Source organism: Asterias amurensis, chromosome 21, assembly GCF_032118995.1.
Source record: "Asterias amurensis chromosome 21, ASM3211899v1".
NCBI classification, from domain to species: domain Eukaryota; kingdom Metazoa; phylum Echinodermata; class Asteroidea; order Forcipulatida; family Asteriidae; genus Asterias; species Asterias amurensis.
The window spans coordinates 4,266,954-4,294,287 of NC_092668.1; the positions used below are offsets into that span (position 1 = coordinate 4,266,954).

General features: G+C 40.6%; 1 protein-coding gene across 11 annotated transcripts in view; it reads left to right on the forward strand.

Moving 5' to 3' along the window:
* The window catches only part of LOC139952935 (uncharacterized), a 120,847-nt gene that overhangs the window by 67,872 nt on the left and 25,641 nt on the right, over positions 1–27,334 (forward strand). For 9 of the 11 annotated variants that reach the window (XM_071952262.1, XM_071952263.1, XM_071952264.1 and 6 more), the window contains exons 2-3: positions 7,629–7,803; positions 8,615–8,724. In XM_071952262.1, coding sequence (XP_071808363.1) covers positions 7,629–7,803; positions 8,615–8,724 — 285 coding nt within the window. Of the gene's footprint in view, positions 1–7,628; positions 7,804–8,614; positions 8,725–14,271; positions 15,684–27,334 lie in introns of those variants that run through there. The other 2 variants (XM_071952271.1, XM_071952273.1) reach the window with 2 other exon arrangements.

Here is a 27,334-nt window from a genome sequence, read left to right on the forward strand (position 1 = left end):
CTGATGTCTCGAAATCAAGGCATCTGAAAGCACACAACTTGTGCGACAAGGGGTGTTTTTTTCTTTCATTATTCTCTCGCAACTTCGACGACCAATTGAGCTCAAATTTTCACAGGTTTGTTATTTTATGCATATGTTGAGATACAGCAATTAAGAAGACTGGTCTTTTTCAATTACCAAAGGTGTCCAGTGTCTTTAACCCAAGCGTCTGACTGTACTTGTATCTTGGGGCTTGTGGTAACCGCACAAGAGGAAATAGGGACCCCGGTTTGTGGTTTAGGATTCCTTCTTTTATTCCTTTTTCTCGATGTTGATGTCTCCTCTCTGGATAGAATTAGTAATTGGTGGATGTGGGATTGAGGGCGGAAATCACTTTGGGTCCGGAGCTGTCAGCGCGGGTACTCAACCATAGTGTTGATAAATTTGTAAAGGTTACGTTTTTATCTTGACAATTATGAGTTGTTGTGATTTAAAGATAACAGTCCCCCTGCCCCCTGCCCCCCCCCCCTCCATCCACAAAGAACAATGAAGCTTTGAAGTTGAAGGTGGAAAAACGAGTTGAGCTGAGCCTCGTAAAATCTTCATTTAAACCTCAAATGAAAAAGTCTCCATACATGCAAACCTCAATACACTCACCACCGCACCCAGCTCTGTGTTGCATGATAGACTCTCTGGAAACTCCTTTGTTCTTTACACTTTGAAAATTGTTTTTCTTCAATTTCTTCAACACACTTGTGTGTGTTGATGTGTGTACATACACTGCGAAAAGCACACGTTGTCAAAAATGTGCATGCTCTGTGGACACAGACATCTTTTTGTTCATTCCGCTGTCTCTGTATACTTCTTCTCATAAACTTTGCCCTCAAAATTTGTTTTGGAGCAATAGTCTCTAAGATCCCCCCCCCCCGGGAAACCTTTTATTCTTCACATATTTTGTTGAATTTGGTGTCCATATAAGGTACCGAGTATAAACAATCTTTTGTTCTCAGATCCACGCTTCGGAATGTAACGCTTAAACACTCCAAAATAGAAGCCCTGTTTTTCAATTATTATTTATTCGACCATTCAAGACACATGCAATGCTGTACAACATACACCTGTTCTTATTCAAGACCCCCCCCCCCCTAACCAACAGTCTGGAGTTCTTTCAAAAGAAGCTTACACATGAGGTAAAAACCACAAAAAAGCGGCACTTCTGAACAGAAACGAAAGCAATTATTTCATTTGCCGGCTAAATGCGCACTACGTCAACAGAAAAAGGATTCATCACAGAATCACAAAGTTTAGTAGATGATAAAAGTATGCTTCTTATCATTACCCAAACTGACCACACACTCTAGACTTGGAGTGCCACTTTGTGGTTTACCCCTGCAATGGTAGATTTCACTTTCATCGGTAAACTGAGACGTTTATTGTTGCAGAAATGGCGGGACTTGCGTGGGTCTTTTAAATACAACACGCTCCAGAATTCCTTTCCGTACCCAGAAAACCCGGGGAGGAACTCTTGGAGGTCTCGTCGTCTGCGAAGTTTTTTGACCAACATTCTTGGCATGAAAAATGCTCCAAATTATTGAGGTGTTGGTTGGTTTTGTTTCCCAATCTCATTTAAAAACATTTTCTCCAAACTTGCTTTGTGTTCGGTTTTGTGCCTGTAAGTGGTTGAAAATAAAGGTCGGTCATGTATACTTTTGGATGAAATTCTTTTGGAACCCGAGAGATTTTCAAGATGGAATCTCTCCCCAACTTTGATTGTAACTTATAGATGAACTTTGTCATTGGGGAGTTTGATTTGGGTAGGGATCACAAATTTCAAGTTATTCACTAGCTGAAATGAAAGCATTTTATGGGTTTCAATGAGGTTGGCCCCGTACACCCCTTTCGTTCACCCCTCCCGTACAATACCTCTTAGTTACACCCCTTCCTTGCACCCCTTCCTTCCCTTCCCTATTCCCTTCCTATTCATTGCATCTGTTCTTTGCAGCCCCTCCTTGCACCCCTTCCTTTTGCACCTCTTCCTCGCACACCTTCCTTGCACCCTTTCAGTGCGCCCCTTCTTTGTATCCGTTCTTCACCCCTACCCCTGTTCCCATCACTGTTCCATTCCTTGTACTTATTCATTGCATCCCTTTCTTGCACCCCATTCCTTGCACCTCATTCCTTGCACCCATTCCTTGCACCCCATTCCTTGCACCCCTGCATTGCACCTCTTACGTGCACCCCTTCCCTGTTCCCTTCCTTGCACCCTTTATTGCACCCCATACCTTTACCCCTTCCTTGCCACCCCTCTTTTTTGCACCCCTTCCGTATACCCCTTCCTGCACCCCTTCCTTGCACCCCTTCCTTGCACCCCTTCCTTGCACCCCTTCCTTGCACCCCTTCCTTGCACCCCTTCCTTGCACCCCTTCCTTGCACCCCTGCATTGCACCTCTTACGTGCACCCCTTCCCTGTTCCCTTCCTTGCACCCTTTATTGCACCCCATACCTTTACCCCTTCCTTGCCACCCCTCTTTTTTGCACCCCTTCCGTATACCCCTTCCTGCACCCCTTCCTTGCACCCCTTCCTTGCACCCCTTCCTTGCACCCCTTCCTTGCACCCCTTCCTTGCACCCCTTCCTTGCACCCCTTCCTTGCACCCCTGCATTGCACCTCTTACGTGCACCCCTTCCCTGTTCCCTTCCTTGCACCCTTTATTGCACCCCATACCTTTACCCCTTCCTTGCCACCCCTCTTTTTTGCACCCCTTCCGTATACCCCTTCCTGCACCCCTTCCTTGCACCCCTTCCTTGCACCCCTTCCTTGCACCCCTTCCTTGCACCCCTTCCTTGCACCCCTTCCTTGCACCCCTTCCTTGCACCCCTGCATTGCACCTCTTACGTGCACCCCTTCCCTGTTCCCTTCCTTGCACCCTTTATTGCACCCCATACCTTTACCCCTTCCTTGCCACCCCTCTTTTTTGCACCCCTTCCGTATACCCCTTCCTGCACCCCTTCCTTGCACCCCTTCCTTGCACCCCTTCCTTGCACCCCTTCCTTGCACCCCTTCCTTGCACCCCTTCCTTGCACCCCTTCCTTGCACCCCTGCATTGCACCTCTTACGTGCACCCCTTCCCTGTTCCCTTCCTTGCACCCTTTATTGCACCCCATACCTTTACCCCTTCCTTGCCACCCCTCTTTTTTGCACCCCTTCCGTATACCCCTTCCTGCACCCCTTCCTTGCACCCCTTCCTTGCACCCCTTCCTTGCACCCCTTCCTTGCACCCCTTCCTTGCACCCCTTCCTTGCACCCCTTCCTTGCACCCCTGCATTGCACCTCTTACGTGCACCCCTTCCCTGTTCCCTTCCTTGCACCCTTTATTGCACCCCATACCTTTACCCCTTCCTTGCCACCCCTCTTTTTTGCACCCCTTCCGTATACCCCTTCCTGCACCCCTTCCTTGCACCCCTTCCTTGCACCCCTTCCTTGCACCCCTTCCTTGCACCCCTTCCTTGCACCCCCTCCTTGCACCCCTTCCTTGCACCCCTTCCTTGCACCCCCTCCTTGCACCCCTTCCTTGCACCCCTTCCTTATACCCCTTCCTGCACCCCTTCCTTGCACCCCCTCCTTGCACCCCTTCCTTGCACCCCTTCCTTATACCCCTTCCTGCACCCCTTCCTTGCACCCCCTCCTTGCACCCCTTCCTTATACCCCTTCCTGCACCCCTTCCTTGCACCCCTTCCATCCACACACCTCTTCCGCAAACCCACTCCGTACATCCTCTGTGTATCCCCTCTCAAACATCCCTTCATTAGTGTACCGTTATTTTCCCAAGTTGATTCACCCCTCAAACAATAACAACTACCACGGTAATAATGATTTACAATAGTTGCGGCCGGACCACAGAGTCTCCCGGATCCCCCCGGATTACAACCTCAATCCCCATGTCCCATTATCACCACGGAGGAAGGATCACCAAGGAGCCCCGGAGTGTGGGGTCTTAATTTAATGGCCATATTGCGATTTGATGCTACTTAATGCCTGTCACTTTAACACGTTAACACCTGATGGGGGGTCGACTGGGCGGGAGGAGGAAGGGGGCCTTGAGTGTGAGGTTAACAGGGTTCTGTTGGTTCAGCTCAGCGGTAGATCTCTGCTAGTAGCTTTATAGGCTACATTAAGCCATTTTGAGATTGTGAACACATTCATATAACACTATTGGGTTTGGGTAAATTAATCTGTGTAAACCCTAACCAAATAGTGCCCGCCATACCTCAAAAAGGCTAATAATGAGGTTTTGGGAAAGAGCATGAATTGGTAGCAACTATTAAAGGAACACGTTGCCTTGGATCGGTCGAGTTGGTCTTTGAAAAGCGTTTGTAACCGTTTTTTATAAAATGCATATGGGTAGAAAGATGTTGTAAAAGTAGAATACAATGATCCACACAAACATGCCTCGAAATTGCGTAGTTTTCCTTTAACCTTGTCAACTAACACGTCGGCCATTTATGGGGGTCAAAATTTTGACTCCCATAAATGGCCGACCATGTTAGTTCGCACAGTAGAAGGAAAACCACGCAATTTCGAGGCAAACTTGTGTGGATCATTGTATTCTACTTTTAAAACATCTTTCCAACCATATGCATTTTATAAAAAACGGTTACAAACGCTTTTGTTTTGACCAACTCGTCCGATCCAAGGCAACGTGTTCCTTTAAGGCTACCAATAGAGTTCCCAAATGGGGACCTAGTTTCCAATCGGGTACAGTTTTCCTTTTGGGTTAAAGATCAGTCAAGGAGGCTACCTACATAGTTCAGTTGACAGCTCTTCGAGGCAGACATGTTCCGTTTCTCCACAGATGATGAAACCCGATGAAGACATCAATCAATTTACTGGCTTCTTTTAGAGGTCAGGTTCACCGGGTCACGGTTCCTGCGGTCGGTCAGGGTCCTATACTGACTGAGGTCAGAGGTGAAATCTGCGTCAACAATTCAGAATATTTTAATGAACTATTTTCATTGTTTACTTTTTTGGTCGTGAAGATATTTTGTTTGAAAAACCGGTTGAAGTGGTTGTCTTGGGGATAGGTGCAATTGTATTATAAAACAATAATTATACACACAATTCGATGACCAAAAAGCTACAAATGTTTTCAAGAGTTGTTTAAACACTTTTATGAGTTAAAAGTTGGTAATTCTTTTGTCGCTTGCTACACTTCGAATACAAGGTACATAAACAGAGTTGTTGACAGAGCTGTTGACTCGAGTCATGCGAAGTGCTATTCACACGACAGCAATTTAACTAGGGTACCTTGCTAAATTTTAGCATGGTTGCAAAATGTAGCAAAGTTTGACAAGATTGTGCACGAGAACCTGGACAGTTGAACAAATTCTTGTCCTTTCACACGAGGTACATTTTGTAAAAATGTACAACCATGCTACAACTTAGCAGGGGACCCTTGCTAAATTGCTCTCGTGTGAAAGGGTCTTCGGACTCGAGTCTGCTGTTGTGTTGACTCTTGACTTGACGCGTACCTCTGGCTCAGATTTGGACTAGCAAGATAATTATTGTGCCTTTAACTTGGGCTTGCAAAATATGACTTGCTATTCTGGTACTCGATTGTTGAGATGTGTTCCCCCCCCCCCAATCAGTGTAGTCTTCATACTCACTGTTAGGTAAAACACAGCCTGATTTGACGCCGAGGGCCATGCCGCTCCTATACCATCCTGTTATGTGCAAACTGAGCAAGATTTCTACAGCTGTTACATTTCTATTACTTCCTCCAATACATATATGAATCTGCACAATCCATTTTAAGCTTTTCGTTCCCGCCTAAATCAGGTAGGAACGCATAGGACGTTCCCCCCTAGCAACCGATCCGAAGCGGGAAATGGTCGTCTGCTGCCGGCTCACGAAAAAAGCAGTGCACTCATAATGATGACGTATCGATTATAGTACTTGTTACAGGAAATGTGTACAATGTGTCGTCACTGTCATGATATTGAGTTACTGGGGGGGGGGGATCTGAAATCATCGATATGTTCTTGTAATCGCTATCATCTCTAACATCGCTCGACAGTCACTGACGGAAGGAACATAGCAAAACGAGAGGAAAGGGTTAATTTAGGATGAAATTATAGCAATAACAATCTTCAATCTCAAAGCTGCAAGTTACAAACGAATATAATCCTTGTGAACAGATATGACTACATACATTTAGAATTAGATTAGAATTGTGATTGTCCGCCTCATAAATATACAGAAATTTAGTTTCCACAGGCACAGGCGAATAAAATGAGTGTAAGTAAAAAAAAAACCAATTATTACAACGATACAAAGATTAAAAGGACAGAAAAACACACACTATCAAATAAATGACAATAGTTTTAAGTTCTGAAGCCGCAGTTGGTGCGAAGAAATCCTGCATTTTGTTTTGATTAAAACTTTTTTTTTAACGAAAACAGTCCAAGGAAAATGATAGAGGTGTTATGTTAAATTTCTAATAAAAAAGGTTCTGAAAGAATTCCAGCAAAATTTTTGATTTATTAACATGTGTATCTTAAGTTCATACAACAAAACATGCCTCGATTTCCTCCAGAGAATTAAATCCATGTGCTAAACAGCGTTGACAAGTTAGAGTTATTCGCGAGACACTTTTTTCTTTTTATTTCCTTTTTTTGTTGAGAGGGAAAAGAATGTGACATTCGGGTAGTAGCTGATGAAAGAAGAACCCCTAGAGAAAAATATCAAATCTTATGAAAGTAGTGAACCCGTTTATCATCCGAGGATTAAACCGCGTCTGTGATAAACCAGGCGGATTTAGGCGGCGCCTCGCTCATAAAATTCATAACATTGTTTCGGTTTTATTTTGTCATGAAATTGGATTATGGACTTAAAATAGCAAAATGGTGCTGAGGTGCAAAATAATGCGTGGAGGTGATTCTGTAAATCATATGCGGTTTAGGTAGAGTATTGAAGGATAGCTTTAATGAAAGGTGTAGTGACGTATGTCGTCCATCATTGCAAGGTTGCAACCAGGTACAATGTTTTCGTACACGTTTGTGGCGCGCCGTCTCGAGTGAGACTGTTCATCACAAGAGGGGGCTACATCATTTTGTCGGAGTTGGAAATTTGATGTAGCAAGTGGACAGAACAAACACAAGGTGGCGTTTGTCGTTATTCAAAGTGACATTGGCTGTGACCAGATAGAGTGGCTATGGATGTGGCTGCTGGTTGCACCAACAATGTTATGTGTTTATGCATTGCACTAGCCGTAGCCGCACTACGGAAGCCGTTAATTTATACATTTCATTAATTTTTGGCATGTTAGTGTCAGAAGTAAAATAACCTATAGGGTTTGAGCTCTGGAATGAGGTCACTCACTAGAATTTTGTTTAAGAGATCTTTGTTGGTGCACACAAAATAGAGTTATATAGAATGAGGGCATTCGTCTGGGTTTTGGGGAAAGTATTTAGGGAAGTTCATCAGGTTTCTATTTTGACAGTGATAACTTTTGTTGTCGTTGTTTCGTTTTCATAACCCGAATTAGCACTTTCCTCCACGTTTGCTCCAGGAAGTTATTCTTTGGACTGATTGTACTTTTTACAAAAAAGGTGAACTTACCTTAAGTCCTCTGTTCTTTTTGACCGTTACAGGTGCTGCCCCAAGCTTTGCCAAAGAACTGAAAGACAAGAGGGTTGAGGAAGGAGGTCGGGTTACGTTATCGTGTGGGGCGTCAGGGTACCCCACACCGAGACTGACCATGACTAAAGATGACGTCATCATCTCCAAAGGCTTAATCAAGGGGATCAACTATAAAAGTGGGAAAGGGTAAGTTTTTAAAATAGAATGGCAAATTGTTAGCGTGTCCTAGTTGTGCAAGAATATTAAAATTTGTGTCAGTTTTTGAGAAGTTTAAACGAAATGAACTTCTTTAAACAACAATTTGTTTTGCTGTCATTTAAAGGTTCTTTGCATTGATTGTCAAATACTGATGGAAGACGAAATGTTTTGACTTTCAGGCCTGGAATTATACGTAGGCCCTGTGAGGCCAATGGCTTATGTTTCCTCTGGTCTTGGCCTTGGTGCCCCTTTAAACAGTGTCAAAGTACCATACCCTCCCGGCTGCAATTTTTTTTTTCGTACCACACGCTGGCCACGGGGTCAACAGTAAAGGGATCCGGGAATGCGCCCATACCTTATGCGTGTATGCGATGGCCAGCGTGTGGTACGACAAAAAAAAAAATGCTTCCCGGCTAGAGGTGGTGCATGGGTTTCATCTGTTAGGCCGTATCCGAATTGGTGGCTACGGCTGCGGCTACGACCGTTGCCAGGGGTGTTGCTAAGGGCGTCCTATACTTCAATGCATGACGACGCGGCCATCCAGCCGTAGCCGTAGCCGTAGCCGCCAATTCGGATATGGCCTTTGTATACATCTGGAGGCCATTGGCTCTGTTGCCCCTGGTCTTAGCCTTTGTGCCCCAGCCTTCAGAGTTCGCACATAGACTTTGAGAGTTTCCAATGGAAGTGCCTTTGGCAAAATTAAAATAGCCGTGCCCTCAAAATATGAACTTCCAGCTATGCCTAATATTTACACTACCATAGTTATTTATGCTAAAGTTTTGTACATGTTTGATGACAGGGGTATAAGGTTAAAGTTCAAGCGGGTTCAGAAGAGTCTTCATGAGGGAGTTTATGGCTGCATCGCCGATGATGGCGTCCACCCAGCACTCATAATGAGTGCAAGAATAGGTAAGTAAAGCTTGAAAAACCATTCCTTAAAGACACCTTTGGTAAATGTCAAAGAACCAGTCATCTCACTTGGTGTATCTGAACATATGCATAAAATAACAAACCTGTGAAAATTTGAGTTCAGTTGAGCTCAGTTGTGTGCTTTCAGATGCCTTGATTTCGGGACCTCAAAATCTAAGTATGAGGTCTCGAAATCAAACTCGTGGAAAACTGCTTCTTTCTCGAAAACTACTTCACTTCAGAGGGATCCGTTTCTCACAATGTTTTATACTATCAACAACTCTCCATTGCTCGTTATAATGGCATAAAATTTACTTACTGCAGCTGCTGAGAGTAATAGACTGTTTCAGAAAGTATAGTCTTCAAAGTAAGGTTTGGATAATATTCACCACGAAACATTTGAATTTGAAAAAAAAAAGATCCATGCAGATTTTTGAGGGTCGGTGTCCGTTCGCAAATCCTGCGGACAGAGACGTGGTGGGTACCCGCTAAACGTGGAAAGATGCGACGTACTTGTGAATATACTGTGACAGTTATTTACTGTTTTCTCAGTTTTCTCAGCTCTGAAACTTTCACATTTTTGACTTTTATTGATCTTCGTTTATAACGATATTGTACATAAGTCATCATTACGCTGACAAAAACCAATCTCATTGCCATATCTCTTGTTGCATTATTTGTGTTTCTCAATTCTGTTCATTCTATGTGTTGAAGTTTAGTTTTGTCGTCTGTGTCTATACGTTGTGCCCAGCTTGTGTTAGATTTATTTGTACTCGATTAGAGTAAATTTTAAACAAGTTGAAAATCTCCTTTCATCGTCTCAGACTTCTAGCCCTCGTTTCGCAGAGAAGAAGCAAATATTTGTCTATACACACAGCCCATGAAACGGTCTCATATACACTAATAAGTCAATTTCACGCCGCTTCTTAAAGGCACTGGACACATTTGGTTATTGTCAAAGACCAGTATTCTCACTTGGTATAACTCTTCGTGTATCTCAACATATGCATAAAATAGTTACGAGAGAATCATGGAAGAAAAAAACACCCATTGTCGCACAAGTTTTGTGCTTTCAGATGCCTTGAATTCGATACCTCAGCTGAGGTCTCGAATATTCAATTCAAATATTTAAGTGAGAGTTTACTTCTTTCTTAAAAACTACGTTACTTCAGAGGGAGCCGTTTCTAACAATATTGTATACCATCAACAGCTCTCCATTGCTTTTTAACAAGTAAGTTCCTGCTAACAATTATTTTGAGCAATTACCAATAGTGTCCAGTGCCTTTAATACACTAGATTGCACGGCAGTCTCCCCACGCTCCAGCAAGACGAAGGTGTGTACCTAAGACCTCAAGATCAATATTGTCTTATCGCTCCCCGGAGAAACCCCATCTTGACCGCCGGCTGCCCCAGATTTCCCGCCGGTGGATCTGCTAATTTTCTCCCCGTTGAATCCGGCCGACGAGACGGTGTGTGGTTCATGGGGAGTTAATATTGCACGGATTGTGATACCTATGCTGATTACCTTTATAGCAAGCTAATATCCAGTCAATTTAATATGAGGAATTGTCAAGTGTGGATACTGTCTGCGATCGTTTGCCTTTCATTTCATTACCTCATTGGACAATGAAATGATAAAATGATCCGATTTAATTAATTAAAAACACACCTTCAGTGTTGTAGTATCTTCTTTATTCAATTTGATTTATAGGGTTTTATTGTAGTGCGGCCATATTGTTTTTCTTTCATTCAAATAAATTTCACCAAAGCGAGGCTTGAATGGTGAAAATAGTCTGACCTCGTTTTGGTATCATGATCATTGGTATCCACTTTCAGTTTTCACAGTGGGCACGGTAAAACATCCCCGAAGCTTGCGTTTATACTTATATAGTCTTGTTCCCCATCCTCTATAATCATTGACCCACGCTTTCCCAAGCATTGCACCTTCTTCCAATGGGAGACTTTAGAACGCTAGGTGGCAGCAGACTTACCGAGTAGCGATTTTTTTGTTCTCTCCATTATACCACACGCAAGCTATGGGGACACAGAGCGTTCAGATTGGTCCGTTTCTGAAAAGGTCGTGCATTTGTTAACGTAGTTCTGAGCATGCGCACATTACCGATAATATTGGATTGTCCCAGTAGTGAGTCTGCTGCCCCCTAGCGTCACCAAACTTCTCCCATTGTTACTTTGATCCATTTGTGAGTTGTTACTGTCGACCTAAAATGACGTGCTCTTAAAGACAGTGGACACTAATGGCAATTGTCAAAGACTAGCCTTCACAGTTGGTGTATCTCAACATATGCATAAAATAACAAACATGTAAAAGTTTGAGCTCAATCGGTCATCGAAGTTGCGAGATAATAATGAAAGAAAAAACACCCTTGTCACACGAAGTTGTGTGCGTTTAGATGGTTGATTTCGATCCCTCAAGTTCTAAATCTGAGGTCTCGAAATTAAATTCGTGAAAAATTACGTCTTTCTCGAAAACTATGGCACTTCAGAGGGAGCCATTTCTCACAATGTTTGATACCATCAACCTCTCCCCATTACTCGTCACCAAGAAAGGTTTTATGCTAATAATTATTTTGAGTAATTACCAATAGTGTCCACTGCCTTTAAGTGTGCAGTCTCATCCCAGACTCTTTTAATCCTGTTTTCATTGAGAAAGCACTGTGTAAATACCATTGAGAAACCCAACTGGCAATCACTATATACTTTTCAGCCAGTGTCTTTATCAAAGTAAACATTGTCACATCAACTGATGAGAAACAGTCAGGACGCCAGACCGTTTGTGTGTTGTTGTGTTTTTCTTGTCGATATATGTCTTCTTCTTTTTTTCTCTCTTTGAAGCTATACAGCTTCATTTAGTCACCAATAACAACAAAACAACGATTATACATCAATATCACAAGAATAAAGTCTGTACAAAATGCCATTTCTGTCTCTTTTTATTCTCTTTTTTTTTCTCTCTTGGATATCACTGAAAGCAAATGAACATCTTTGATATTCCTTAAAAATGGAAAAAAATTATCGCCACGAGTTGATAATGTATCGGATTTCCTGTGCCCATGTGGATTTTCTGTGCCCATTGGGGAGGTTTTATAACAAGATTAATAAAGTAAATTTTCTTCAATCAAAGATGGCCCTAGGATAAAAACTACGGGGACATTCCTCCTTAATTTTTAAAAAACAAAAATGCTTTAATGTTACAACCAAAAAAATACTGGTGGGTTCGATAGATTACTGTACAATTTTTGGGGGAATTTTGTTCTCCCCCCCCCCCCCTCCAATAAAAAAGGGGTAGAGAGAAGGAAAACAAATAATGAAGTATGTTTCTTAGTTATTTCTTATAACATTTTTCCATATTTTTTGAGAATTCTTTAATTAGAGTTGGACCAGGTAACTGCACTATGATCATCCAAATTCTGAAGTTAGATAAACTTCGCATTCAGAAATAATAATGAAATGACGTCATACTGGTCAGTGACAAGTGTACGGTCGTTCTAAACAAATACGTGTTTCTAGGCAACGTCGTGTACGTTAATTGTTGTTTTGACAGTTTTTTTGTGCTGTCTACATTAATTCATTTGAGAGGTACTAGTTATTTGCCCCAAGGTGTTTTGTGTTATTATTATTATTGTCGTGTGGCGCTTAATGACTATTAAATTGATAACTGTTATTGCGTTGGTCATCCTTCGGACGAGCTTCCATCAGCCACCCCTTTTGTTCGAATGGTACATTCCACTGGTCATCCTGTTTTGTAATAATATTGTTGTGGTTGATAAAGCAGTGTTATTCAGTCATTTGTATTTCATATTGAATGATTGTGTTTATTTGTATAGCCCAGATGAATTCATAATCTCTGCTTATGACACCCCCCCCCCCTTACAAAATGGAACATTCCAAGGATCATCTTTGTTGTTAAAACCTATTTTTGTAAATGAAAACACTCAGCTGGCTTTGTTGTTGGACTTTTTTTATTGCGATAATACCCTCTGTATTGTTGTTTGTATTATATTGAAGATTCTATTACATATTACCGTTTTGTCGGTCACACTCCGGACAGTCTTTCAGCACACCCCTCACGTATAAATGGAGTGTTCCATGGGGGGTCATTTAATTTTGGTAATTACATATCTCTATGGTAAGATGCAGTAATCATTATTGCCATCTAAAGTTGATTTACCTTTGGTCGATTAGACGTACCACCAGCTGTTATAGTTTCATCAATTTTTCTCGAATGACATACGGATGGATTTCTTGACATTTCTGAGCTATTTTTAGTCCAGGGCGTACCCCCCCCCCCCCTTTCGATCTTAACCTTCAGGATTTGCTTGGTTGGTTGATATAACAGCTGTATATATTGGGGAGGAGATGGTAAACATATGTCAGCAATAGGTCACATGGTGATCATTCCTTGGTTTATTACTCAGGATTCTTCAATACCTGAGAGAGATTTGAAAAAAATATTGAAAATGAGAATTACATCATGTCGATTTCCAAACAGAAATTACGAGAATTGTTAAATGCCTTCTTTAATTTTGAAGCTTTTGCGTTTCCGGGGCTCGTCCTTTCTTTTTCCGCGAGACAGTCCACATCCCCCAATTCATTACCCCCCCCCCCGGAAAAAAACAACAAACAAACAAACAAACAAACAAACAAACAAACAAACAAACAAACAAACAAACAAACAAACAAACAAACAACAACAAACAAACATGAGAGACACGCTAAAACGAGAGACAAAGAACCTCTCCACGGGTGTCCTGAGCGACTGGTTGAATCTCAGCGTGATCGGAAGGCTTCAAGAAATAAGATGTTACCAAATTAAAATAAGCTCTTGTAACATAAATATTAAGAAATATTGCTCAATGGTTCCTTATTTCTTTATGGCAAAGCACCTCAGCATCTTTACCCGAATAAAATATTTCAGGAGCAAGTTTCATAAAAATACAAGAGTCATGTTTAAAAATAGGTGTTTTTGGGGGACAAATTGTGTAGGCCTAAATATTTTGTTCTTGAGACAAAGTAGAGTATGTTGCAACAGTCTATTTGATCTTCTCGTTTGCTTCAGGTGCTTGAAGATACGCTTTCGAGGCCTTGAACATTGCACAATGTTGAGTTTGTGATGTAAGGGGATCCACCCATGCGGGCGGGGGGGGGGGGGGTTCGTCCATGGCCCGGTGAAATTCCATTTTATTAATGTCATATGTAGAAATAGTCCTGAGTTGATAACAATCTGCAATCGGCATGTATGATTAGGACGGACTTCTATGCATGCAGCAACACACTGCAACCCCGTGTGTATTATCAAAACGTGATTTCACAATACCCAAACCTCATCATCACGTTCAAATCTCATCCCCTTAGTCAATAAAGTAGCATGGGATGACAAAATATCAGATGGATTTCCAAAGCTAGAGTATGGTCACCAGGCTATGTGGACTGTGTGCAACCCTTACAACGTGTCTATGGTGGATATTAAAAGAGGCAGTATTACTCAATCGCTGTATGTCGACGGTCTATATAAGAAACCAGAGGGTAAATACTGAACATCAAACATAAGGAACCGGTGCTCAGCAGATGTCTTCTCCATCTTCTTCAAGTCGCCAAAGCAAGGCTACACAAAGCTTAGTCAACTCTTCAGCCAATCATAGTTTCTTTGGGGAGCGGAAGGTTCGGGACGACGATCTAGTTTCTCTTTTTCAGAAGTTTAATTTGGCTCGTCTTAATTAAACCACAGACCCCAAGATTAAAAACCATCTTCTGGAGGACAATTTTGTAATCTGTCATGTGAGAGAGGATCTGTCCACACACTTTAATCACGGTAATATTCCGTACTGGGAGGTCGTCATTTTTCCCCCCTGCATCTTTCATTTGGAGAAATATTTGTAAAGCTCTCTTGTCAGAAAAGAGAAAGTGACATTGCTGGAGTTTGATGATGATGCAGTGACCCGGAGAAACTACATTGATGTATGTTTGTGTGGTACTCAACAAGTACAACACGGCACAAACGGCATTTATTATAACAGCATTATAGACTGATTTATTCATTACGCTTTTGGACGTGTTTGGGGAGTGTAAAGTGAAACAGTGTGGAGAGTCTGGTACCGGATTGTTACACTTGAAACACTCCATATCAACTCATAATCTTATCGTTGAATAAACTGGACTTCGAACTCCAAATCTTCGAAACAGGTAACGTTATATTATAATTCACTTGTGCTCCACAACCGCCTGGTGCTAGTTCCCTACTGAACGCCCAACACGCACGCGGGTCCAACGTCTAATCACCTCCATAGCTAAACCCAATGTTTGGACGTAATATTAAGCCCAAGCACTCGAGACAGACATTTTTGCGGCTGTGTCCACCTAGAGCGAGACTGTAAAGAGCCAAGGGACGACACTTCAATCTCCTGTGGAAGATTTTTCTTACTTTAATTTGGCAGCTCGATGTCTTTTTTCATAAGTTGATTGTGAAGAACTACGCGATCAGCACATCAAGGAGAGTGCATGCAACAGGACTTGAAGCGGAGTTCATGCTTGTGCACTTTTGAGTAGTCGCTCTGATTTCAAAATTGTGAGTTGTGAAAGCTTGCTTGATTGTTGTTAACTGTCGTGTGCTGAGGACAAGATTGCATGCAACAGGACTTGAAATTGAGTTCATGCTTATGCACTTGTAAGTCATCGCTCTGACTTCAAAATTGTGAGTTTTGGAAGCTTGCTTGATTGTTGTTAGCTGTCTTGTGTGGAGGACGTCAGGATGGGGAAGTATGAGAATGTCGAGACTGAAGACGCGATAGCCTTGATGGCTGCCCCGAAGAAGACCAAGATGGACTTGCTCATCGCCTTCCTCGCTAAGACCATCATCGTTGTCTTCATCATCGCCGGTCTTATCTTCCTGATTGTGACTGTGTCTACTGACTGGACCGTCAACGTGGTGGGAGGAAGCCAAGGTAGGGTCATCGGTTGGAAAGGGGGGGGGGGTGGCATTTTTAGGAAGTGGAGTGTTGGGAGGAAGGGGGTGGTTTGGGAGCATGAGGAACTTAATTTTGGTAGCAGCTACTTCTATTTTCTCTTAAAGAGAAAATAGAAGTAGCTGCTACCAAAATTGTTAATGGCCTATTGTGAATCTTAGAGGGGACGGATGGCCACCCAAAATAAATTTGATTTTAAATATGCAACCAGAATGTGTGATGAGTTTTCAAGAAACTTATAAAAATTACTTTCCTGGTCAATGATTGATTGCTAAGGACCAACTGCCTTTCAGTAAGTGCCTTTTATTTATTTATTCGCTTATTGCTTGTAAAGCGCTGACAGTGGTAATAGGGCTCTGTAAATGTATCTTGTTATTATTATTATTATTATTATTATGAGAGGAGTAAAACGAAGTTACAATTATAGAACAGAAGGGTGTGACGGAACTTTTATCCATGATTAGACCTCATCAAATACTGGTTTTTGGGGGACAGAAACTCTTTATGTTCTGGGTTCACACCTTCTGCGAGTGTACCACGGGCTTAGGAAAAAAGTCACAAAACATGCCCTACCCTAAACATGCAATGCTACATCAAAAAGAGAAAGTGCTTTGATAATGTGTACCGGCCATGGTGGGAAAATAAATGTCTATCCTTTCAAGCTTTTCATGTCCAGGTTTATGAATGGAACAAAAGATCTTTTTACTTTTACGTACGAAGCATGGAATGCTCTTTGACAGTTTGCAGTTAGACTCACAGGGTTCATTTTTTTGGGACTCTACTTATGTTGAGACAGACTCAGGTTGTAATGTGGTATGAAGGAATGTGGTATGAAGGAACAACATGCCGTGAGGGCAGGGAACCAGTTGCTCAAGAAACGTGATCTTAAAAGTGTTTTTGTTCACTCTGAGAGCATAGTTAGTACAAACATTCCTCGCATGCCAGTCACTTTCTTTTGAACACCAGCCCCAGCATGCCACAAGTTTCAACATGTCGTATTTTACAACTAAACAAGCTGTTATGTTTAGACTTTTTTTTATTCAAGCAGGAGGGGCAATTTTTTATTTATTTTTTTATTTCCCAGACACTGTTTCTATGGTAATATTAAAGTGCTATTCACACGAACATTTTTAACTGGGGTCCCTTGCTTTATTTGTAAAATGTAGCCATTTTGAAAACATTTTGCAAGAGAGCTTTGACAGTAGAAACAGTTCTTGTCCTTTTTTTGAACATTTTGTAAAACTTACAACCATGCTATAGTCCAGCAAGGGACCTCTGCTAAAGTGCTCTCGTGTGAAAGGGGCTTTAGTCTGCTATGTATGATTATACTTGCATTAGCTCAGCATTCAGTGTGAATTATTAACAAAGGAGCTGTCTCACACGTTGGGTTCCCACAATTATGTTTTTCTGTATATCAATAGACCATACAGCTCTCAGATTTTTAACCAAGAGCTTATACTTAGTAAATATTATAAAAAATTTATGATCTCCATCCATGCTTGCTGTATATAACACATTCATGCACAGTGGGGGTCTACTGATGTTATTCAAACATGGCTGACAGGTGGACAAAAAAGTGTTCAAAACGTCATGTTCCCGCCTTTAAAAATAACATAAAATGTCGTCTGCTCGGAACTATGAGGTCATTATATTGACCTTTATCACGGTGCAGCCATCTTTACTTTCTCCCACTGATACCAATGTTACCAAACCGAGGCCGGAAGAAAAAAATAGTCTGGTTCCTATTTGCAAAATGATTATTGGCATGCATTATTGTTATCCGATACAAGGAACATGACCAAGATGGCGGCAGCATGATACAGGTCTATAGTGCAGCTTCGTATTGATTTTATAAAGTTGCTTTTCAATATTTTGGAGCTCCTGGTAAGTGGAGTTTAATGATCAGCATTGGTCTTCGAAGTATTTGCTTGGCAACAAAATGAACTTCGCTCTTGAATGAGCACATGATTTTTTCCCTGTGGTAAGGGACACTTCTATGAAGAAATTTGTATTGTAGAATTTGAACTTTGCAAAGAGCACCACAGCAAAAGCACCGGTCACCACATCAATTGCTGTGGGGTGTCTTGGGTTATATTTCGAGTTTATTTTCGGGAACAAAACAGTTAAAGGAATGATATTAGACTTGCAAATCAATGAAACGCTAGAACATTATATTCCATAAAGTCGACCCACATTAATGTCTGAGCGATGGGTAGCACATCTTCACCATTATCTTCATATCCGCCTCGCATCTTCCCTCGCCAAAACCATCTTATAAGCTGCTGTCACTCATCCCCCTCCTTCCCGAAGAGAGGAAACGGTTCTATTCATGTGAGGTCTTTGTGCGTGAAACCTCCGTGGGATCGAAGTCTTCCTCAATTTTCCCCTGAGAGAGTCCTTACAGGGGACTAGACTTTACATTGAAACCCCTCAACGTCCTCCATTTTTTTTTATTTTTTTTTTATTAAACGGCAATTCCGTCGGGCACCTGTCAAAATTGAACACGGGTAGTTGTGGAATTATTGCGTGCTGATGTACTCTTTTGTCATAATCACGTCTGGGTGTGTGTGCATTGGAAGGATGGCAGATAGATTTCGGAAATTAATCATCTTTTTGCGGTGCAGCAAAAAAAAAAAAAAAGGCATTTTGGGATTTGTTTATGTTGGGAAAGGGGAGATGGGTTATTGCTGTGTACGTTATTGCTGTGTACGTTACGTACGTTTTAATCATATACACCGATTTGTGTAAGCAATATACTTAGTAGCTCGAGTTCCGTGAAGAAAAAATCATAGGCACATTACTCGGGTATCCCACGACCTCGTTACGTTATTTTAAAAAAACTTAAAAAAAACGGTGAAAACTTTATCAGATTTGTTTCCCTGTTTTATTTTTTTTATTTTTATTTTTTTTTAAATTTGTTTTGGTCGCTAGTTTAATTAAGAAATCACATCTGCACTAAAAAATCATCGTTTATTTGAAAAAATGAAGTTCATGTCCATCAAACTGTATCGATCGTCTAGAAGTTGAATTCAGAATGTTACTGCTAACTCTTGGTCATAAAAAAATCTTTAGAATCTCACCAGCTAGGTGTGATGAACTTTCGATCTTCAAAAACTTAGAAAAAAAATATTAACCCATGAGACCTATTGAACAACCCTCATGGATATTTGACTAGACACGGTGTGTTAAAATATTGAATATTTACCGTGCTGACTGCAAACCACCTTCCTGGTCAAAGCATCTCCCATGCTGCTAGCAAAGCGTCACGCTGCACTTTCTGGGCAGGACCCCCCCCCCCATCTATAGCAGACATCGGGGGGGGGGGGGGTGAGAGGGAGGGCGGGGGGGGGGGGGTTAATTCGTAATGAACTTGGTGACAACCAATAGGAATTGTAGCTTGGAGGCATGTGATCAGAGGACGGATCTCAGCGTTCCACGGTCCATCAACCTCCGCTCTAGATTTCATTGATTAGCTTTATTTGAAATTTGGGATTCGTTTTTTAGTGGGAGAAGTAAAACTTGATGAATTGAGTTTACATGATCTGACCTGACAGATTGAGAGTTTAGAATGACATTTTTAATGTATCGTCTCAATAATGCATGTTGGTCAAGAAAACAATATATATGTCTGATTTTATATGCCCGATGAATCTTTCATGTTTTTTTTTTTAGTTTGAATATTTTGAAGAAAAACTTTTCAGCTTGGGCATATCCATGTAGGTTGAATAGCTACCTCCAAGTTAATACATAAAATGATAAACCATGGAGTCAGCTACCGCCATGGTACATCCTTCGAGAGTTTTTCTTTTTGAATACAAGAAAGGGAACATTATACGATCTTTGTTTTATGGTTTCGTCTTCTGATAACGATTTTTTTAAAAGAAGGGAATAATTTGGAAGTCATTAAACTCGAATAAACTGCGTTCATCTTGAGGATGTAATTTAGAGAGAGAGAGAGAGAGCGAGAGAGAGAGTAACATGTTAAGACATTTTGAAGATCATTTATAGGATCGCATCCTGCGTCTAAGATGTGATGATCACATGCAGAAGACATGATGTGTTTTGTGTACAGTTTAATGTGTCTTGAGGGGTCCATGGTTCATGATTGTTACTCATGCGGCATTTTATTCATCATCCTTAATGTTCAAAATGGTTTGCCCATCTGCAGGCTGTTTTAATCAAAATGACTTGTGTTTTGTGTCTTCGAGATTGTTGCCCGACGCTCATCATGCCTTTTGTAAACCGAGATGCAAGTGGTTTAAGACGTTCAATTTGAGTCAAATTGCTCCTCGTTGTGTATACTTGGAGGATAGTGTCATAGCCCTTTCCGTAACTCTAGCTCCGTCTACTCACAGATGAAGTTCAGTCGCCAAAGTGGCTTCTTAAAGGAGCAGTCTTATAACGACTTGTAATAAAAGCCACTGGTCCACGTTGATGCAACGGGAGCCATATCATGCAGCCGGCCGCCATCTTTGTCGTGTCTCCTGTATTCACTTACAGCTATGGATACTGATTGTCAAAAATGGGGCAAATAAAAAAACAACCTGACTACTCATGCAGGCAGCGGCTGAGAGCACACAATTTCGGCAACATGGGTGGGTTCTCTTTCATTATTTTCTCGCAACTTCGAACATCAATTGAGTCCAAATTTCCACAGCCTTGTTATTGTATGCATGTTGGGATACTCCAAGTGAGAATACTGGTACTTGACAATTACCAAACGTGTCCAGGGGTAGATTTCAAAAAGAGTTAGGACTAGTCCTAACTTAAGACTAGTCTTAGAGATATTAACAACTTAAGGCTAGTCCTAGCTCGAGCCATAAGTTAGGACGAGTAGAGTCTCAACTCTTTGTGGAATCCACCCAAGTGCCTTTAAACGTCTCCACTGGGGTTTGTCTTGATTAAGCTCCACGATCTAAGATATTCTAAGATATCCGTTTGAGCTCAATGAAAAAGCCAGGGCCACTGCTGAAAATAATACCAGTCAAGCCTGAATTCAGGATTGACTAACTGAAAATTGGAGACGAGAAAGGGGGGGGGGGGGTCTACTGAAGCAAGTCTCGGCGAGGTCGGCTCTTTGCTCTCTTGGATAATATGCTCTGAGAATTAAGATTTATAGCGAATAGATTGAGATGGTTTCCAAGAATGTTTTGAAGTCGATTTCAGTCTTAAATTGCAAGAGTTTTTATGAGGAAGTCTGGAGGTTATATTTACGAATTGTGTTGGTTTAGAATGTGTTGGTTGGGTTGGGTTGGGTTGATGTAGAATTTTTATGCTCAGTTCTTTAGTATATCTTGTATGTGATGACTGGACTTTGGGGTATTTTTGTTCTGGATGTTTACCGAAGGACAACTTTTGAAGTATTCCAAAGTTCGTGACTTCAAAGAATAACTGGGTTTTTTATGGTAGTGGCATGAGCAAGCAAACGTAGTCTTTATACGATTTTTATCAGATAAAAAAAATGGTTTATGTGGAAGAATGAGTCCATGAAAAATAAATTGGTTTTATGATTTCAGTGACAAAACAAAGCAAAGAGGATTTGCATGTGTTTTTTTTTTTTTATCTGAATTGAATAGAGCATCAAGGTTCATAAACTGTAAACTATTGCGCAATACTATAGGGGAAAAACACCTCAGGGCTGAGGGCAAAGTTCACATTTTTTTTTCTCTCCAAACTTTGTTACTTTATTATTCATGACCACGCCTACCAATAAGTTTACCGAAGCAATTTAAAGGTGCCATTCTATTCAAATTAACTTGATATAAACCTACTTCTTTCAGTTTCTATGGAATTTGCTCCCCGGGCGCTCGGCTTGCATCCGCTCGTTTTGTCATCTTAAATTTCGTTTCGTAGGTCAATACAAGGTTTTTTATTACTTCTGGAATATCATGGGTGCTTAGAGTGAAACAGAGCCGGCTCCAAGAGACTGTTATTAGACTCCCAGCTATAACCTTAAGGAAATGACCGCGAACTTTAAGGAGAGTTGAACTGGGCCAAAGCCTAATATGCCCCTATAGATGGCGTGACCGGGAATGACCAAAGCAATTAAGGAAACGAGGTTGTGATTCAAAATAAGATGAAGAAGAAAACAAAACAATTCATTGTTTCAGCGGAGGGTTTCATACAACCTCTTCTTCTTCTGTGAACGCTTAACCTTATAAGGAGATTACTGCGAGCTTTAATGATAGTTGAACTGGGCCAAAGCACACAGCAGCGTGACCGAGATTGACCAAAGCAAGCAGTACAGGAAACGAGGTTGTTATTTAAGTAAAGGTGAAGAAAAAACAGTTCATTGTTTCAGCGAAGGGTTTCAAATAACCTCCTTTTCTTCTTCTGTGAACGCTATAACCTTAAGGAAATTACCGCGAACTTTAAGGAGAGGTGAACTTGGCTAAAGCATACAGTCGCTTGACCGGGAATGACCAATGGAATATATGAACGGAAACAAGGTTGTTATTCAAGTGAAGTTGCAGAAAAAGCAGTTCATTGTTTCAGCAAAGGGGTTTCAAATAACCTCTTTTTCTTATCCTGTGAATCTATTTTGCCGGAATGTGTCTCCTCTGACTTATTGTGACCTTTTAGAGATTTCGAATCCCGATCTCAAAATATGGATGTTGTTGCAACAGTTTTAACTTCCGTCGGGTCTATAATAAACACATGATGACATTCCTTTATGTGTTTCTTTAACACTCTACAGCCCTTTTCTTGGCATTTTATCTGATCCAAAAGACCTGTCGTTATCAATGAGGCTGGTATTCAACAACCCCGTTGCTAACGAAGCTAGAGTCGCCGTTCCCTCTACCTGACCTTTCCCGGTCTTTTATTCTCTTCCTTTTTTTCTCGCCCAAGCTTGGATTGCTCTGAGGTAACACGATCTTCCGCACTAATCATTGTGTGTAGACTTCGCCATTCATTAGAATACGGCGTGCTCAGATTACGCCAAATCGGTCAGTAATGATTGTTGAAATGTAGTCGCATATTGTCCCACCTTATAAAGGAAAAGTCGTTCTGGGCAGGGTAAATTTACCCAATTAGTCCATGGGTAGTTCTGTAAAAAAACAGTTTCTCTCTTTATAAAAAATAACAGGAAATGGGTAAACAAAAAATGTACTCTGCGGTATGGTAGAATATGAAGCAAGGCAAGCTCTCAAAAGAACATCATCTGCTCGGCAAAAGATATTTACACATATCGTGTATACCGAAAACCAAATATAAAACGAAAAGTTAATGGACTTTTAACTGCACACGTGATTTTTGCATGAGTTTCGTCCCAAGGTATCGGACGGTCAAACCGTCGTCCTTTTAAGTTGCCGTAAATATACAGGGAAAAACGTGTTTATTTTGTTCATAAAACAATTTGTTTGAACTCATTTAACCAGTCAAAGAAATGGTACCTTTCCAGATTGTCGATGTTTTTTGACCAGTCCTAAGTGGTGATACCCACAGATTGTAGATGTTTTTGACCAGTCTTTAATTGGTGATACCTTCCCAGATTTTCGATGTTTTTGACCAGTCCTAAGTGGTGATACCCACAGGTTGTGGATGTTTTTGACCAGTCTTTGTGGTGATGTTTTTGATCAAAGTGATGATGTCTTTGATTGTAGCAGTTTGACTGAACTCATAGAGGACGAGCCGTAATTGGATAGTCTTCAAGAGACATACGTTGTGGATGTCTGATACCGGCAGACTGATTATAGTATTATGATTAATCGATTATGTTGTAATTATACTCCTTTATCGTTTTCTTGACCCTGCAACCCATCCGCTAGAGCTTCTTAATGATTGATTCGGTGCGAAACAATAATTGAAGTTAATATACGAAGAACACTGCAGACCTTTAGAGTTAATTGATTTAACATACAAGCTTTGTTTCTTTGTGGTGGTTTAATTACCAAGGCCAGATTGGTTGTATATTTTGTAAGATTGAAACTGACAGAAAGATGATACTTACTTGAGATTTAATTTTGTATTGCCTTTCGTCTCTCCTTTCGTCTCTATCATCAGCCATACATCCCCAGTCTGATCAGAAATTGACCTCATTGACCCCGAGGGGAAACGTCATCTCTCCTATCGGCAATTTGTTTTATCTGAAAAAGCCAATCGACCGTTATGCTAAAAAGTTTGAAAGTGAATACATGTTAAATTTGCATGGGGATAAACAATATTATTTGTTTGTACCCTTACATCGATGTGTTATGAGCAATCTATATCAATTCATAGTATGCCGAGTTCTGTGAACACAGTTCACACGCATATTACTCGGCTGGGATTCGAACCCACGACCTTTGCTATTCTTAGCAGTATACAGTGCTTATACACATAATCTAAAAATTATGACAAAGACTTTCAGGGATAAGGTAGTCTGGCACCTATAATCAGACTATACATTGTTGTTAATCCACACAAGAAACATAACCGAGTGTTGCAGAATGTAACTGAAACACGGGAAATAACTAAATAAATTATAACATTTCAGTAACTATAACACTGCTTTAAACCGAGTTGCACTTTAAGAGCATCTCAGAGAGATGACTAACGCAAAGATGATGCGGATCGTAAGAGATAACTTTTCGCAGCTTGCGCATCTTATCGATTTAGGTCGATAGGAAATGTTGACTTAAGAGGAGTCGTTGGGAGTATAGACGCACCAAGTCACGAACTAGTCTCCATACCGGTCGCTTCCCCGTCACACCTCGCGCTCGCCTATATCGATTACGTGATATCACCTCGGGCATTGTTGTGCTTACGGCTCATTTTTAAGACTAAATTAATATTTTGGAGGAGGAGGACCATCGTCTCAGCACATGTCTTGTATTGAGAAGAGTGTTTCTGGTGATGATGAAATTGATGTTCTGAAATATTATGTTTAACTTCTTCATGAAATTGAAAGTATTCACTTAAAGCACGTGTTAAAACACTGGTAACTTTCAAAGACCGGTGTTCGCACTATGTGTGACCCATCCCCAACATATACATGACACTAACAAACCTATGAAATGTTACGCTCAATCGGTCTTCAGAGATATGAGAATACAGTGAAAACCCAATTTACTGGTTTAACACATCGTGTTTTGGACACCCCCGAAGAAGACTAATTATTGTTTTATTCATTTCCTAAAAAGTATACATTTAAAATAAAATAACAGTCATTATTTCAAGGCAGGTTTTCTATTATTACCATCTTTATACCATGTAAGTTATGCACAATATATTTGAACATTTTTATTTGCATTTCTACCAGTGTGGTGCACACCCTAACCCCCTTTAATTAAACTCAAAATTGTTAATTGGATTTAAGTCAGCATGAATTGTTGTTCTATGAGAACTTCTACAGTACACCTTTCAAATGTGACATGAAGTCTTGAAGCCATGAATTTTTTTGAAGTCGCTAAATTTGTAGTATTTACATCCCTAACAATCAATTATAATAAATAACATTTTGCACTTTTTACAAGCAAGAATGACTCTTTATAGTCACTGTTCTTAATACTTATGTCTGAATATTGTAAAATTGATATCATTGTCAAGGACAGTCATTCACGTTAAGTATCCGGAATTCCTCTTGAAATGAAATGATGTCACATCACTAAGCGTCTTGGCTGACTGTTTACTTGCACTAAACCAAACCATCAAATCAAATCAACCACGCGGAATGAATACACACTGAAGAAATTTCCTCTAAATCCCCATCAGAGATCCATTAGTATTTGTCCACAATTCTTGTAATTGAAAAGTAGTCGCTTTTTGTCATTGTCTGTCGAAACCTTGGGTTTAAAAACTCCCTTTCTTTCGTTTTCCTCTTTTAAAAAACATAATGTTGAAATTATTTTTGTTGGCGGCAAACGCAATTAGAGGCAAGAAATAGATTAATTCGGGGAACCCCTGGGAGCGAAATCTGTCAATTATTTCGCTCCACTTCTTAAACACACCCCGAGGTTGCTTCCTTTCTTTTCTTTAAGACGGTAGTTCTGTTCTGATCTGATGCTCGGGAACGAGTCTCGGCCTTTTGTGATCAGTTGAAGCGGAAATCCTGAGAAATTATTACAAAATGAAATTAATGAAAAACCCTCTTTGTTGTGTAATATGACTGGTGAGCATTTTTAGGTATAAATATGAAATTTGTTCTGGGTGTTAATATACTTTTGTAAAACATATATATCTCCTAGTCAATTTGTGTTTGTTCAACCACAAACACCAAGTTACTCTAAGTTTCCCTTGTGGTGAAATAATCCATATTATATTCTATAAAATATTTTCGAAAATGGTTATGGAGTAGGTTAATAATTTATACTAATTTTAGATTTAAGAAACACAAATATCCAGAACTCACCCCAAAATGAACCTACATTCAAACTATTTAAATGTTTTTAAAATTGGAAATTGCATTCATTTATTCAAACAATTATTATGACATGTTTATTGTGATGTTTCGATATCCACTCAGAAAAATATAGTAAGAAATTACTGCAAGGTATTAATAAATTGTTACAACATAATTACAGAATTATGTAACACTACTACAGGAGAATGTTTTACTAAAACGTTGACCATTTTGTTTTGTGCCAGTTTAGCAATTTATTTCTATGGTTCGATAAGCATATCTCCCGACATTCCCCATCCCCGTCCACCCTCCTGAGGCAAGTGTTATAACAACCTCATTGAACATTTTGTAGGGCAATTCATCTTAAAAAGAAGAAGAAGAAGGAAGAAGCCCTTAAGGCGTGGCGCATGCTCCGGCACCCATCCTCCCCCGGTCTCCTATAAGATGATCTCATAGCTCAAGACATGTTTGGATGTTGTCTGAGGCTTCGCTGATGTTCCTCCAGGCTGCATTGAGGAGGTTGAGGACGCTGGCCGTCTTATATTGTGTAGATCTTGCTCAAAGACACTTGATGATGAAATTACAGATCCCATCTTCTTCTATACCTCGGACCCTTAATGAGCATCGATTGAAGTCTATCTGGGGTTTGAGATTGTTTAGCGGAGCAGTCTTTTTATTGGATTCGAACGAAAACTTAAAGAAGAGGTGATCACCTTTAGTTTTAAAGAGCAAGTCATCTGGATGATGTGACAGTTTCGAAAGTTCACCGTCTTTGGTGACTGTGAGAGGAGTGTCACTTCTTATAAGATGTCTTTCTTAAAGAGTATTATGTTTGGTTCCCGTGTTGTCACCGAAGAAATCCTACACGTCTTACTGTTTTAAACAGTACCAGTCTAATTTGATTTGGACACCCATCCCGGTTTGATTCATCAATCTGATAAAAGAAGTCGGTGAGAAAACAAAATGGCTACCGAGATAAACTTCTTCGATGTCGTTCTTGAGAATATTTGTTTGGTTCCCGTGTTGCGTCTGAAAAATCATGCACATCTATACTGTTTTGAAAAGCACCAGTCTACTTTGATTTGGACACTTACAGGTTTAATTAAAAAAAAAAACATGTGCGAGGTTCAATGTGTTTCCCTGATTAAGTATTCACTTTCTTCCGGTGTTGGATGGATTCTGGTTGTCTGTATATTGCAATCGAGTCAGCATATGTATTCAGGATATTTATTGAAGATACAAATCAAGGATTATACCGATAACTGGATGAGTCATGCCATTTCAAGGATGCCGTCACAAGACACTTGCA